At 43.8% G+C, this 14551-nt stretch overlaps 1 protein-coding gene across 1 annotated transcript in view; it reads right to left on the bottom strand.

The window, feature by feature from the left end:
- The window catches only part of GALNT10 (polypeptide N-acetylgalactosaminyltransferase 10), a 226654-nt gene that overhangs the window by 110186 nt on the left and 101917 nt on the right, over positions 1-14551 (bottom strand). Inside the window, exons 2-3 of the mRNA XM_068980832.1 lie at positions 13200-13302; positions 9892-10030 (exon numbers count right to left, since the gene is read on the bottom strand). Coding sequence (XP_068836933.1) covers positions 9892-10030; positions 13200-13302 — 242 coding nt within the window. The remainder of the gene's footprint in view (positions 1-9891; positions 10031-13199; positions 13303-14551) is intronic.

Here is a 14551-nt window from a genome sequence, read left to right as displayed (position 1 = left end):
TCTCTTAATAGTAATAGAATCTGTAATTATGTCCCCTTTCTTATTATTGATATTGTTAATTTGTGTCTTTCTTTTTTTCCCTTATCAGTCTCATTAGATGTCAATCAATTTAATTGACCATCTCAAAGAACCATCTTTTAGGTTCATTGATTTTTTTTCTATTGGTTTTCTATTTCTATTTCATTGATCTCTGCTTTGATCTTTTAAAAACATTTCCTTTCCTGTTTATTGCAGATTAACTTACTCTTTCTAGTTTTTAAAGTAGAAGCTGATGTCATCAATTTGAGACCATTCTTCTTTTCCAATAGGCATTTAATGCTACAAATTTCTTCTTACATGCTACTTTGGTGACATTTCATAAATTCAGATACATTCAGTTTCCATTATCATTCAATTCAAAATACTTTCTAATTTTCCTTTTGATTTCTTCTTTGACCCATCTGTTATTCCTGAATTATATAGCTTTCAAACATTCAGAATTCTAAGGGAATATTCTGTTATTGGTTTCAACATTTATTTTCACCATGGTCAGAGAACATAATTTGTATCACGTGAACCCGTTTAAATTTATGAAGACTTGTTTTCTGGTCATGAATATAGTCTATCTTGGTAAATGTTCTTTATGCACTTGAAAAGATTATGTATTTCGCTACTGAGTGGAGTGTTCCACAAATGTCAGCTGGGTCACACTGCCTTCTGGATTAACTGGTTGACAATGCTGTTCAAGTCTACTGTATCCTTGCTGGTTCTCTGTCTACTTGTTGCATCAGTTATTGAGAGAGAAGTATTGAAATTTCATAATTGTGGCTACGTCTATTTCTCCTTGCAGTTCTACGACTTTTTGTTTCATGTATTTTGAAACTCTCTTATTAGATGCTTAAACATTTAGGATTGCTATGTCCTCTTGATGAATGATTCCTTTATTATGAAATGACCTTCTTTATCCCCGGTAATAGTCTTTGTTCTGTAGTCTATTTGACTAGTATTAATATATAGCAATTCCAGTTTTCTTTTACTAGTTTAGCACAGAAGATATTATCTATCTTTTCACTTTTAATTTATTTGTACCTTTATCTTTACAGTGTGCTTCTTGCAGGCAGCATGTACTTGGATCTTGCTTTCCTATCTGACAGTTAATGTGATTATTTAACATCATTATTGATATGGTTAGGTAAAAGTTCATCATCTTGGTACTTACTTTCTACTTTCCCTTTCTGACATTTGCTCTTTCTTCTCTGTTTTTCTGCCTTCTGGATTAACTGAATATTTTTCATGACTCCATTTTACCTCCTTTGTTGTCTTATTAGCTATAACTCTTTGCTTTTGCTATTTTAGTACTTGCTTTAGGGTTTATAGTATAAGCTTTGAACTTATAAATTCTATTTTCAAATGATAGTATACCACATCACAAATAGTACAGAGAATGTTGTAACAGTATACTATCATTTCTTTCCTCTAACCTTTATTGTGGGATACATTTTTATCTATACCTTAAATACCATAATAGGCTATTTTTTCACACAGTCAGATATCTTTTTAAGATTTAAACAGCAAGAAAAAATAGCATATATATATATATATCTTCATAGTTACTATTTTCAGTGATCATTCTTTGAGAATGAAGGCTCCTATTTCCATCTGATATCTTCCCCTGTCAACGAATATCCTTCAGCGTTTCTTGTAGTATAAGACTGTTCTGATGAATCCTTTCAGCTTTTTTCTAATGTCTGAAAAGTTTTTATTTTGCCTTTATTTTTATATTTTCACTGGGTAGGGAATTTTAGGTTGTCAGAGTTTTACCTTTCAGTACTTTAAAACAGTTGCTATGCCATACTTTTGCTTGTGCTGTTTTCAGTGAAAATTCTGCCATTCTTATCTTTAGTTCTCTGCCTAGAACAAGATTTATTTCTCTGGCTATTTTAAATTTTGCTCTCTTTATTGTTGATTTTCAATCATTTTACTATGACGTCTTGGTGCTGTTTTATTCATGCTTTTTGAGATTAGTTTTTACTGAGCTTCTTAGATGTACAATTTCATAGTGGTCATTCTCTTCGGAGAACTTCTGGCCATTATTTCCCTCTTCTTCTTCATGGACTCCAATCACATGAATATTCAACTGTTTAATGTTATCAACACTCATCAATGCTTTTTTCACTTAAAAAAATGTTTTTTCTACCGTTTTTATTCTGAGTAATTTCTTTCCCTCACGTTCACTATTTTTTGTGTGTGTGTGAACTATCTGTTTCTGTCATTCATCCCATCTATTGCATTTTTCATCTCAGACACTGCTAGTTTCATTTCTAGAATTTGAGTCTTTTAAAAAAATCATTCATTCATGCATTTATTTTCGGCCGTGCTGATTCTCTGTTGCTGCGTGAGCTTTTCCCTAGTTGCGGCAAGCGGGGGCTACTCTTTAATTGCAGTGCTTGGGATTCTCATAGTGACGGCTTCCCTTTCTGTGGAGCAGGGGCTCTAGTGTGTGTAGGCTTCAGCAGCTGTGGCTCCCAGGCTCTGGAGCGCAGGCTCAACAGCTGTAGCGCACAGGCTTAGTTGCCCTATGGCTGATGAGACCTTCTCAGAGCAGGGATCGAAGCCGCGTCTCCTGCATCAGCAGAAAGGTTCTTAACATTGAGCCAACAGGGAAGCCCAGATTTGACTCTTTTTACATCTTCATGGCCTAATGTTTTAAACACATGGAATACTGTTATAATAAGTGTTTTAGTGTCCTCTGATAATTCGAAAATCTGCGTCAACTTGGGGTCAATTTTGATAAGAGTATTTTCTTCATTATTGGCCATCTTTCTCTACTTTTCTGCACGTCTTATAGCCTCTGATTATATTTTACCTTGGTTGGTGCTGAGTATTTTGTTATAGTTTCTCGAGCTTTGTCCTGGGAGGAAGTTACTTGGAAACAGTTTGATCCTTTTGGGGCATCAGTCAGTTCAGTTCAGTTCAGTTCAATAGCTCAGTCATGTCCAACTCTTTGCGACCCCATGAATCGCAGCACGCCAGGCCTCCCTGTCCATCACCAACTTCCGGAGTTCACTCAAACTCACGTCCTTAGAGTCGGTGATGCCATCCAGCCATCTCATCCTCTGTCGTCCCCTTTTCATCCTGCCCCGAATCCCTCCCAGCACCAGAGTCTTTTCCAATGAGTCAACTCTTTGCATGAGGTGGCCAAAGTACTGGAGTTTCAGCTTCAGCATCATTCCTTCCAAAGAACACCCAGGGCTGATCTCCTTCAGAATGGACTGATTGGATCTCCTTGCAGTCCAAGGAACCCAAGAGTCTTCTCCAACACCACAGTTCAAAAGCATCAATTCTTCGGCGTTCGCTCAGCTTTCTTCACAGTCCAACTCTCACATCCATACATGACCACTGGAAAAACCACAGCCTTGACTAGACGGACCTTAGTCGGCAAAGTAATGTCTCTGCTTTTGAATATGCTATCTAGGTTGGTTATAACTTTCCTTCCAAGGAGTGGGCGTCTTTTAATTTCATGGCTGCAGTGACCACCTGCAGTACTTTGGGAGCCCCAAAAAATAAAGTCTGACACTGCTTCCACTGTTTCCCCATCTATTTTCCATGAAGTGATGGGACCAGATGCCATTATCTTCGTTTTCTGAATGTGGAGCTTTAAGCCAACTTTTTCACTCTCCTCTTTCACTCTCATCAAGAGGCTTTTTAGTTCCTCTTCACTTTCTGCCATAAGGGTGGTGTCATCTGCATAGCTGAGGTTATTGATATTTCTCCCAGCAATCTTGATTCCAGCTTGTGTTTCTTCCAGCCCAGCGTTTCTCATGATGTACTCTGCATATAAGTTAAATAAGCAGGGTGACAATATACAGCCTTGATGTACTCCTTTTCCTATTTGGAACCAGTCTGTTGTTCCATGTCCGCTTCTAACTGTTGCTTCCTGACCTGCATATAGGTTTCTCAAGAGGCAGGTCAGGTGGTCTGGTATTCCCATCTCTTTCAGAATGTTCCACAGTTTATTGTGATCCACACAGTCAAAGGCTTTGGCATAGTCAATAAAGCAGAAATAGATGTTTTTCTGGAACTCTCTTGCTTTTTCCATGATCCAGTGGATGTTGGCAATTTGATCTCTGGTTCCTCTGCCTTTTCTAAAACCAGCTTGAACATCTGGAAGTTCACGGTTCATGTATTGCTGAAGCCTGGCTTGGAGAATTTTGAGCATTACTTTACTCGCGTGTGAGATGAGTGCATTTGTGCAGTAGTTTGAGCATTCTTTGTCATTGCCTTTCTTTGGGATTGGAATGAAAACTGCCCTTTTCCAGTCCTGTGGCCACTGCTGAGTTTTCCAAATTTGCTGGCATATTGAGTACAACACTTTCACAGCATCACCTTTCAGGATTTGAAATAGATCAACTGGAATTCCATCACCTCCACTAGCTTTGTTTGTAGTGATGCTTTCTAAGGCCCACTTGACTTCATATTCCAGGATGTCTGGCTCTAGGTGAGTGTTTATACCATCGTGATTATCTTGGTCATGAAGATCTTTTTTGTACAGTTCTTCTGTGTATTCTTGCCACCTTTTCTTAATATCTTCTGCTTCTGTTAGGTCCATACCATTTCTGTCCCAGACTGGTCTAGAGCACTGTTCAGTTGAGGGCTAATTATTGCCCACTGATGCAAAACTCTTCTAAGTATGAGATCCAGTTCTCTCTGAGTTACAGATTACAAGGTTTTCCAGTCTGAGTGGAGGAAAGAGGCACAATTTCCTGCCCAGTGTGAGAGCTAGCATTCTTTGCTCCCATCCTCCCAGGTGGTTCCTTTCCCAGTTTCCCCACACCCATCAGTACAATCTACTCAGTACAGGGGATCTGTAGATCTCTGCAGATCAGTCTCCATACAGCTCTCTCCTCTCCAGTCCCTTGTCTGGTGAACTCTGGACTCTCAGCTCCATCTTTTCAACTCAGGAAGTCCTCAGGGTTCTGCCTGGGGACTCCCCCTGAAGCATGGCCTAGAAAGTCTAGGAAACAAGTTGTGAGGTCCTTGTAGGATTCTCTCATTTATTTCCCATCTCTTGGAGATTACTATCCTTCATTGCCTGAAGTCCACAGTTTTAAAAACCATTATTTCATATATACTTTTTGTTTTCCCTTCGTTGTTTCAGTCATGAAGGTAAACTTGGTTCCTGTTATATCTTGGCCCCTAAATATAAATTTTATGTCTACATGTACATTCATAATGGGGCATTATCACTACTGCTACTTCTACTACTACCGTAGCAGTAACTGTGATTGACTCAAATTTCCTATGCCAGCAAGTTATCATTTTTTTCAGAGAGAATATTTAATTAACATATGTCAAAGGTAACAGGCTACAACTCCCTCCCTTGCTGCCTTTGTAGCTTGCTGGGGATGTAAAGGCACTCAATAGAATCCAGGCCTATTATAACAATATGAGCTTATAAATTCTTTTGAAGAAACTGAACACATAACCATAAACTAACCATGTTAACTGAACAAAAAGCAAAAAGGAGCACGGAACCAGGAACTTGGTAGACTTGGGCCTTTTATTACAACAAGGATGCCATTCAGTTCATTCATTACTGAAAGCTATACTCATGGACTGGAAAAGGCAGGTCAGGATTGTAGGCTGCTTTCATCCCCACCATGCACAGAAGAAGCTGATCACCCATCAGAAGGGTTCGCCCAGGGATCTTTAGAGCCAGGACGCTTCCAGCAGTTGGGACTCCATTGCCATCAGCTCTGTGCCCTGGATGGGCTCCATGTGCAGTTGCCAAACAGGCTACCAGGGCCCCCCCCAACCCCAGGGGAGAAGGAAAGTGGGCCAGCCCACCAGCCATTCTCTGTTCCTGCTTCCGTGGCAGGAGGTGCAGAGGGCAGGCTCGCTCAGAGCCAGCTGGCTACCTCCCCTGTGCAAACCCAGCCAGTGGGGCTGTACCGCCCAGTCTCCATTCTCTGTGGCTGTACGGTCCCCCACGCAGCTTCTGAAGGAAGTGAACGCGGCTGGCACAAACAAACAACCCCTCAATTCTGTTCCTGACATGCTGTTGCCAAAATTCAGTCTGAAGGAGTAGAAGGCAAACATAAACCTCAGCTCCTGCCGGAGAAGTTGTTTAAGCTAAAAGAAACCAGAGAGACTGAGCCGCTCAACTGCTCTAATTTCCTCGCACATTTCTGCTGTCAAACTCCAGGAGAGATCCCCCGCCCACTCCACTTCCCTGGAAAAAGAAAAAAGTTCTTCAAGAAACCTGTCAACTCATTTATGAAAAATCAGCTTCCATGACAAAATTCTAAAAAAGGTGGGGGGTGGGGAGTGTCAGGAGCACTGGATTCAGCGACATCTTTCACCATAACTTGGATCTGGCTGGGTGGGTGGACTGGTAAGAGGAGCCTCAGGCAGAAATCAAACCCACCCAGAACTGGGCTTCCTTCCCTTAAACCCAGACCCTGAACCCCTCTGCCAGGCTGGTGAAGCTCATGGTCACTTCTCAGAATAATGTTTACAAGAAATAAAATAAAATATATGAGCTTGTAAAGGAAACCAGTTAGGCTGAAATACAGTTTATCAAAATAATAAAGAAATTTGAAATAGAGTCATAAATGTGCTTCTTCACTAACACATGAGATGACAAGATCAAGTGGAAGTTCTCAAATCTACCTTCATCCCAAAGCAGTGATGAGTATCTGTGACATTTCAAGATATCTGTAAAGCGATGGGAAAGTAGATGATTTCTTTTGGCGACATCATAGGTGCTTCATTGCCTACATTCATAACTGAAGCAAGCACTAGATTTCAGTGAGAGGTTCATGAAAAGAAAAATGCAAAGTTGTTTTCACTCAAGTTTATAGACCGTCCTGAATTCTAGTCACAAACCTCTCTGTGGGTCCTGGGACTCCTTGAGTAGGAAGACCTTTCTTTTTCGTGGCTGTTGGGAGACAAGGGGCACATCACCACCCTGGCTTCCCCTCTAGCAGCTGAGAGACTTACCCTGCAAGCCAGAGAATGTGCATTGTCTTGCCTAGCTCTCTACTTGCAATGAGGGCTTGCAAAGGTTGGTGTAGGGTGGGGGTGTCCTCTGGGGTTCCAAAGCACCCTATGCCCGCCCCATCACTGGTTCTCATCTGTGGTGTAATAACCTGCTTCTGCCATCCTCATTTAGCATTGTGTTCCTGGTATTAAGGACAGGGCTTGGTACACAGAAGACCATGAATATCCATTTACTAGATGAACAGGTGAATGAGTGGATGAAAAGTTCTCTCTCATTGTAAAAAAATATTCCTTATTTCACACCAGCAGTTCTCAACCCTATCTACATGTGAGAATCACATCCCGAGATTTTAGAAAATCCTGAGAGCCAGGCTATACCTCCAGAAATTCAGACTCCAGTGGTTGGGCTGGGGCACCAGTTTTTGTATTTTTTAAAACCACCCCAGGTAAAGCCAAAGTTGAGAGTCTACAGAACCACAGAGCAGTGGCTGAGGTGAGAGTATAATGCTCCCATATGAACCTTCCTAGACTTAGAAAGATGAAATTAGTGCAGAAACTGAACTCTGCAAGGGGCTAAACATAAATTGAGTTTCTGACCCTCGGAGTCAGGTCACAGTTCTGAATCCAGCAACATCCGAAATATCTGAACTATATTTTCAGACTTACATGAAAAAAATCCCAGGCTTGATAGTGAAGACCACGAATCAAATTGCAACCCCTCGGGCAAGCCCTGCAAGGCCCCTCACTCCCTCCCCTCACTGTAAGAAATCCTTACAAATTCTTACAGGTCTGGGCAAGCAGCACACCTTTTTGTGAAAATTCCTAGTTGTATGCTTTCCTCATCTATACAGTCGAGATGATAATAATAATGCCAACCTTAAAGTAATGTTGCAGGGACTGAAAGATGTAAGGGGCCAAAAAGCATTTTTAGGTAGCCAAACATACTACCAAGATTCTTTATTATTATACTCTACCATTTGAGCTCGTAGAGGTGGAAAGACCTAATGACTCAGATTCTAGGTCAGACTCTCTGCATGCAAGTTCTGGCACCACCTTTTACCAGCTATGTCATCCAGTACTAATTATTTAACTCTTTGGACCTCATTCCTCAAGTGTAAAATGGTGATAATAAAGGTACTTATCTCTCAGGGTTTTGGGAAGGTTTCGCTGAGTTAACATACTTGAAGTACCATTGGTTCTAGGGTTGGTAGATGAAGACTATTACATTTAGAATGGATAACAACAGGTCCTAATGTATAGCACAGGGGACTATAGTCAATATCCTGTGATAAACCACAATGAAAAGGATATTAAAAAAAGAATGTATATATAAAACTTGAGCTTTGCATCAGAATCACCTAGAGGGCTTGTTAAACCAGTGATGGCTGAGCCCCTATGCAGAGCTTTTGATTCAGTAAACCTGGGCTGGGATCCAGAAATTTGCATGTCTAACAGGCTCTGCTGGCCTGGCAACCACACTTTGAGAACCACTGGCTTAGAACAATGCCTGGCATACAGTAAGTATCTAATAAGTGTTAGCTGTTACTATCTTTCCCTGGCCTCTAATTTTGTAGTCCCCAAGCAAAATAGTTTATGCTCCACTGCTACTCGTAACAGCCTTCATGAAAAAGAAACTTAAAAAATTTTTTTTTAATTTTGTAATCGGGTACAGCCGATTAACAATGTTGTGATAGTTTCAGGTGAACAGCGAAATGACTCAGCCATACATACGTATGTATCAATTCTCCCCAAACTCCTCTCCCATCCAGGGTGTCACATAACATTAAGCAGAACTCCCTGTGCTATGGAGTAGGTCCTTATTGGTTATCCATTTTAAATAGAGCAGTGTGTACAAGTCCATCCCAAACTCCTTAACTATCCCTTCTCCCTGTCCTTCCCTCCTGGCAACCATAAGTTCATCCTCTAAGTCTGTGAGTCTCTTTTTGTTTTGGAAGTAATTCTGAAATCTGCTAGCAGTGGTCCCCAAGGTGTGGACCCCATGAACACCACATGGGAGCTTACTAGTAATGAAGGTCTTGGGCCCCCACCCAGATCCACCGGATCAGGAAGTATGGGGTTGAGGCTCAACATCTTGTGTTCCAACTAATAGCCCTCCACGTGATTCTAAAGCACAGCCACTTTAAGACACACTGCTCTATTAGAAAGTCACCATGACCACCACAACACTCCTTTCAAAAGTGAAAGGCACGATGGCTTAAGATCCAGAGTAGAATTTTTGGTTGAACTGGATTTCAAGAACTGACTCAGCTTCTTAGTCACTGTGTGGCCCTACATGAGTTGCAGTACCCCTTTAAGCTTCAGTTTCCTCATCTGTAAACATGGGCATCATCACAGGGCCTACATTGCAGGGAACTGACATGACACAAGTGCTTGGACACGTACTACGTGTTCAAAGAAAGTTAGCGGTCACTGTTATGTTTTTAATCATGATGACATGTATGCTCTCAAAGTGATTTGGGATAGCTTATAACCGAGACACAGACATAAAGGTGCACAGGATAGCTAAAATAGAGTAAAAAAAAAAAAAAGAAATAAAAATGTCACACACAGAAGGTGGAGCAAGGGAGGGCTGAAACTTGTTGCACTTGTCTTGCAAAGTGATGTCTGGACTTCGTGTGGGCCAGAGTCCAAAGAGGAAATACAGAGATCCTGGTTTCCACTGCATGAATAGAGGAAGGAGACCAACTCTTTAGGGGAGACAATACCGTCCCTTAGCCACACCAGCTCTAAATTCTAGGAGAATCTGGTTACAGGAACCTGTGCACAAAGGCCCTGGATAACAGAGGGAATCTCCTCCGGCAGTGCTTTATGGACCTGTTTCTTTAATCCTCAACGAGAGTCAAGGGCAAAAATCCTTAGATCCCAGAAGACGAGAGAAGTTACACTCACTTTGGGTGCCGAATGTCAGGGAGAGAGCGATTCAGGGAGATTTTATCGCTGACGTAAATGTTAAATCCATTTTCTCGGTACGCCTGGTCCACTCGCTCAGCATAGGTCAACGGGAAGGGCCTCCCTTGTTCTCCATCTCCTAGGAGCAAACAGCAAAATCAGGGATGCCAATTAAATGCAGTGGGAAAGGGAAGAGGAAAAACGTGCTTAAATGACCAAGAAAAGACTTTATACTTGATACAGAGTGTTTCTCCAGATTCTGCAGGGCTAAAGAGGGGAAGGGAATGAGGCTCAGCCACAGCTGCGTCATGCACCGCAGCTCTGTCCTCCTGTGACCTCCACAACAGGCTGTCAGGGTGGACACGCGAGCCCTCATTCTACCAAGAGAAAAGCCGGGACTTGGGACTTCCCTGGTGGTCCAGTGGTAAGGAGTCCGCCTGCCAGTGCAAAGGTCCCAGGTTTGATCCCTGGTCCAGGAGGATCCCACATGCCATGGGGTGACCAGACCTGCATGCCACACTGCTGAAGCCAGCGTGCTTTAGAGCCAGGGCTCCACAGCAGGAAAAGCCACTGCAACGAGAAGCCCCCACGCTGCAGCTGGAAGGTGGCCCCGACTTGCCACAGCTGGAGAGGGTCCAGTGTGGCAACAGAGACCCAGTGCAGCCAAAAATAATAAGTAAATAAAACAATGCAATAAAAAAGAAAAACCAGGACTCAGAAAGGTTATAAAAGTAGGTCTCTGGGCTCCAATGCCCATGCTTCCCCCTCCCTCTGCCAGGAGCCCCAAACACCCCTGACCCTGGAGTCTGCCCACCTGGGTGGAGGTCAGGTCACCTGCCTAGGAGCTGACCCACCTTGGGCCAGTCACACTAGCTCTAAGAACTGTAATTTGTTCCTGTCTGGTACCCACACCATCCTGAGAAAGTCAAACGAGAGGCTGCACACCCAAGAATTTTCAGTAAAGATAAACCCTATTAACCATGTGAGGAAATACTGTGATTCCTCTCCAGGCGACTTGAACTTTACATGTAAATCAAAATTGCCACAAATGATCAAAGATGCTTTGATTTTTTTTTAAAGCCAGCAAACTAATGACGATCTGCCTTGCCTAGGCCTGAAAGTGTGGCTCTTAGTTGGGGATCTGGGTGGATCCAGTGCCAGCTTTCCTTTCTCTGTACAAGCCATCTGGGGAAAGAGTCCCTGATGCTCCAGGAAATTACTCTCTGGGTTTCCGGGGTGCAGATGGCATGTGCTGATGTCCCCTAACCCCTGCAATAATAGACCAAGCACCTGCCATTGGCAACAGTGTGTAAGAAATGGTAATAGAATCAGCTAACTGAAAATCATCTCATCTGGAGCCCATGGCCTGAGCAACACCCCGTTTACTTTGCAAAATAAATGATGTCAACATCAGCATGAGAAGGTGCAAGTAGAGAGGTGGAGCCTGTGGCAGTGCCTTCTCTGATCCAGCCCGACGATGGAGAAGACTCTGCTGCCTGTAACTTGTATGGCTCTGGGATAAGACACTGCTGGCCAGTGCCCAGCATGATCACACAAGGGACACAAATGCCGCAGGCAGACAAAGAAGGGCAGAAGCATCTGTTTGGGCGGGGCGGGAAGCTCTGGTGGAGGGGGCAGTGCAGGAGAATGATTCCGAGTTCAGGCTCTGGAGCTGCATTGAGTGGAGTTTGAAGCCCAGCCCTGCTGCTCCTGGCTATCATCTTGGGAGAGCCTTCAGCTTTTCTTCGTCTTGGGTTTTTCCCTTAGTGTTCATTGGGATGAAAAGGTTCAGTGTGATGATTAAGGAGGGAATGCAGGGGAAGACAGAGAAGGCAATGGCAATCCACTCCAGTACTCTTGTCTGGAAAATCCCATGGACGGAGGAGCCTAGAAGGCTGCAGTCCATGGGGTCTCTGAGGGTCAGAAACGACTGAGGGACTTCACTTTCACTTTTCACTTTCCTGTACTGGAGAAGGAAATGGCAACCCACTCCAATGTTCTTCCCTGGAGAATCCCAGGGACAGGGGAGCCTGGTGGGCTGCCGTCTATGGGGTCACACAGAGTCGGACACGACTGAAGCGACTTAGCAGCAGCAGCAGGGCAAGATGCCTGGCACACAGTGAGTGTTCAACCTGGGCTGGTTACTGTTATTCTTAATAATGTCACCACTGCTTTCTCTTTTCTGGCTAGTTAGCCCAATGTTCCAATAATTCTGGTATACATGCCTGGGAAATTAGCTCTTTTCAAATGTTTCCTTTCTTAAACTAAGCAGCATTCCAACCCTTCATTCTAAATCACTGGCAGATGTGTCTTTGGATTTCCCTGACCACCAGTTACTATGTCAGCTCTATTCAGAGCTTCTTGTAATCTGGTTTTGTCACAGTGTAACATTTTCAAAAAGAAAATCAATGGTGCTGGGTACCTCTGATATAACAATGAATAAAATACAAATCCCTTCTATTTCTTTCCAGTATTGTAAAGCTATACTTTATCTGTCACCTTCACAACATTTACCCTTTGGTTATCAAAGTGGAAGCATGAGCCCTGAGGACAGAGGGGAAACCAAGGCTCCAGGAGTCTGGAATTTATCTGAGGGTCAGATGGCTGGTAGGTGGCGTCAGAGCTGCTCTCCTGGCTCCTAGCCAGGCCCTTTGGGGACGACTCTCCACATGATTTCTGTGTATCTCACCCATTCCAGCTCTGCAGTGAAACAGGAGCTGTTCCAAAGGCTAACCAGGTGAAGAAAGCTTCAGCAGAAGCCCACTAGTTTCAGTGAACCTCGTGGCTGTGATGCTGGGGAGAGATCAAGTCAGCCCTCCAGACCTGGGTTTAAGTCTCAAGCTTGCCTCTATCTCACTGAATGTCTGCAGGTAAATTACCCCACCTCTCTGAGCTCCAGGTTCCTTCTCATCAAATGAGCTACAAAGTTTGGTTAGGGGTTTCATCAAGAAAATGTGCAAAGTGTGGATCGTGGGCCTTTTCGCTGTTGGTGTTTAGTAAACGTGGGTTCTTATTCTTACTGCTCTTCGTTTTAGTGGTAACGAATCTTCCAGGAGGGAGACATTTTCTATCACCATAGAGGTTTCAGGGCAAAGGCCTGAAAGCAGTGGATCTGATGATATGAATGGAGAAAGGGGTCAGCTAACAGGTGAAGGAGGGGAGAGGGCTGAGCCTGGGAACCAGGGGAAGGGATAATGGCAAATGGACAGGGAGTCAACAGGAGGTCTAGATGCCCCCATAAAACACACACACACATGCGTGCAAGCACTCTCCAGGGGACCCTCCCGTGGACGCCCTGCCCTTCGTACCTACACGCTGAGCATCCCTCTTGATGGCTTCTTTGTCGTGCCAGTCCTTCAGTTTCTGCCTATCTCCAAAGAAAAAGCTCTTCTTTGGTTGATTGTGTGAGCCCTTAAAAAAAGACAAAAACTATGAAAAAGAAGAAAAGGGAAAATAAGTTTAATAACAAAGAGACCCAGCAAGTACATGGCCTAAGGGATGAATGTCTGCCACCAGTGGTTCATTTATTAATTCCCTCAGAACTCAGTTACTCCTGCCCACCTGTGCCAGCCAGGTGTGCACAGTTCAGAAAGATGACACACAGTGCTCACCCTCCTGGAACTTACAAACCCATGGGAGAGAAGGCAGATGGACAGATACTCCTTTTACAGAAGAGAGAAAGCAGTACGTATGACGCTGTCTAACAGAAATAGAATGTAAGCTACCAAGATGAGCCACATATGTAACTCTACTCTTTTTAAACCAGGTGAAGTGAGTTTTGATAATGTATTTCATTTAGCTCCATATATGCCATCGAAAGCAGGGGTTGCCAAAACTGTGGCAAAACTGTCTTCCATAAAATTGGTCCCTGGTGCCAAAAAGGTTGGGGACCAGTCATCTAAAGTAAGATCATTTCAACAGGCAGTGGAAGCAAATGTTGAGGTTAAGTCTATGTTCCTTTTTGCGTGTGTACTGAGTCTTCAAAATCCAGTGTGTATGTCACACTTGTGGGCATCTCAGTTCAGCCTCCTTCCAAGTGCTTAAGAGCCACAGCTGCCTAGTGGCTCTGCACTGGATGAGGCAGAGGAAATGAACCTGGGGTGAGAGGTTCTGAAAAAGAGCTAGAGGACTTCACTTCCACCTGGGAGAACTGGGGAAGGGTTCACGGACACTGGGGCCTTTGGGCTGGATTTCAGATAAGCTGAAATGAGAGGCAGGCAGAGCACACACCCTGGGCGGGTGGAGCACGGCAGAGTGGGCTGGGCTCAAGGAGCACAGGAGGAAGAGCTGGGTCACGGTCATCTCTGCAGTCCCAAAGAAGGCCTGGACCCAGAGACGGGGAGCATCTGGCAGATGTATGTGGAAGGTCTGAACAAGTGCTCGGACGACTGAAAGAAAACAGGAATACACAGGAGAGCAGCCCCCAGAGGCTGGAGGTGAAGACATTTATTATGTGTTCCAGGAGGGGAGTCTGTCCTGGTGGGCCTGTTAAGGAAGCAGTTTCCCAGAGGCTGCATTCCAGCATCTGGGGTCATCAAAAGGTGCCAGATGCTTTCCCACGCCAAGAGTCAGGCCCCAGGGCTCAGTAAGAGTCTTTCCAAGGTGACACTGCTCCACACTGCTGTTTGTATCTTCTATGTTCACCTAGATGAGAACAGCT

Source organism: Capricornis sumatraensis, chromosome 9 (assembly GCF_032405125.1).
Source record: "Capricornis sumatraensis isolate serow.1 chromosome 9, serow.2, whole genome shotgun sequence".
Taxonomy (NCBI): domain Eukaryota; kingdom Metazoa; phylum Chordata; class Mammalia; order Artiodactyla; family Bovidae; genus Capricornis; species Capricornis sumatraensis.
The sequence above is the reverse complement of the archived record's forward strand: the minus strand, read 5'-3'. Positions and strand labels throughout refer to the sequence as shown.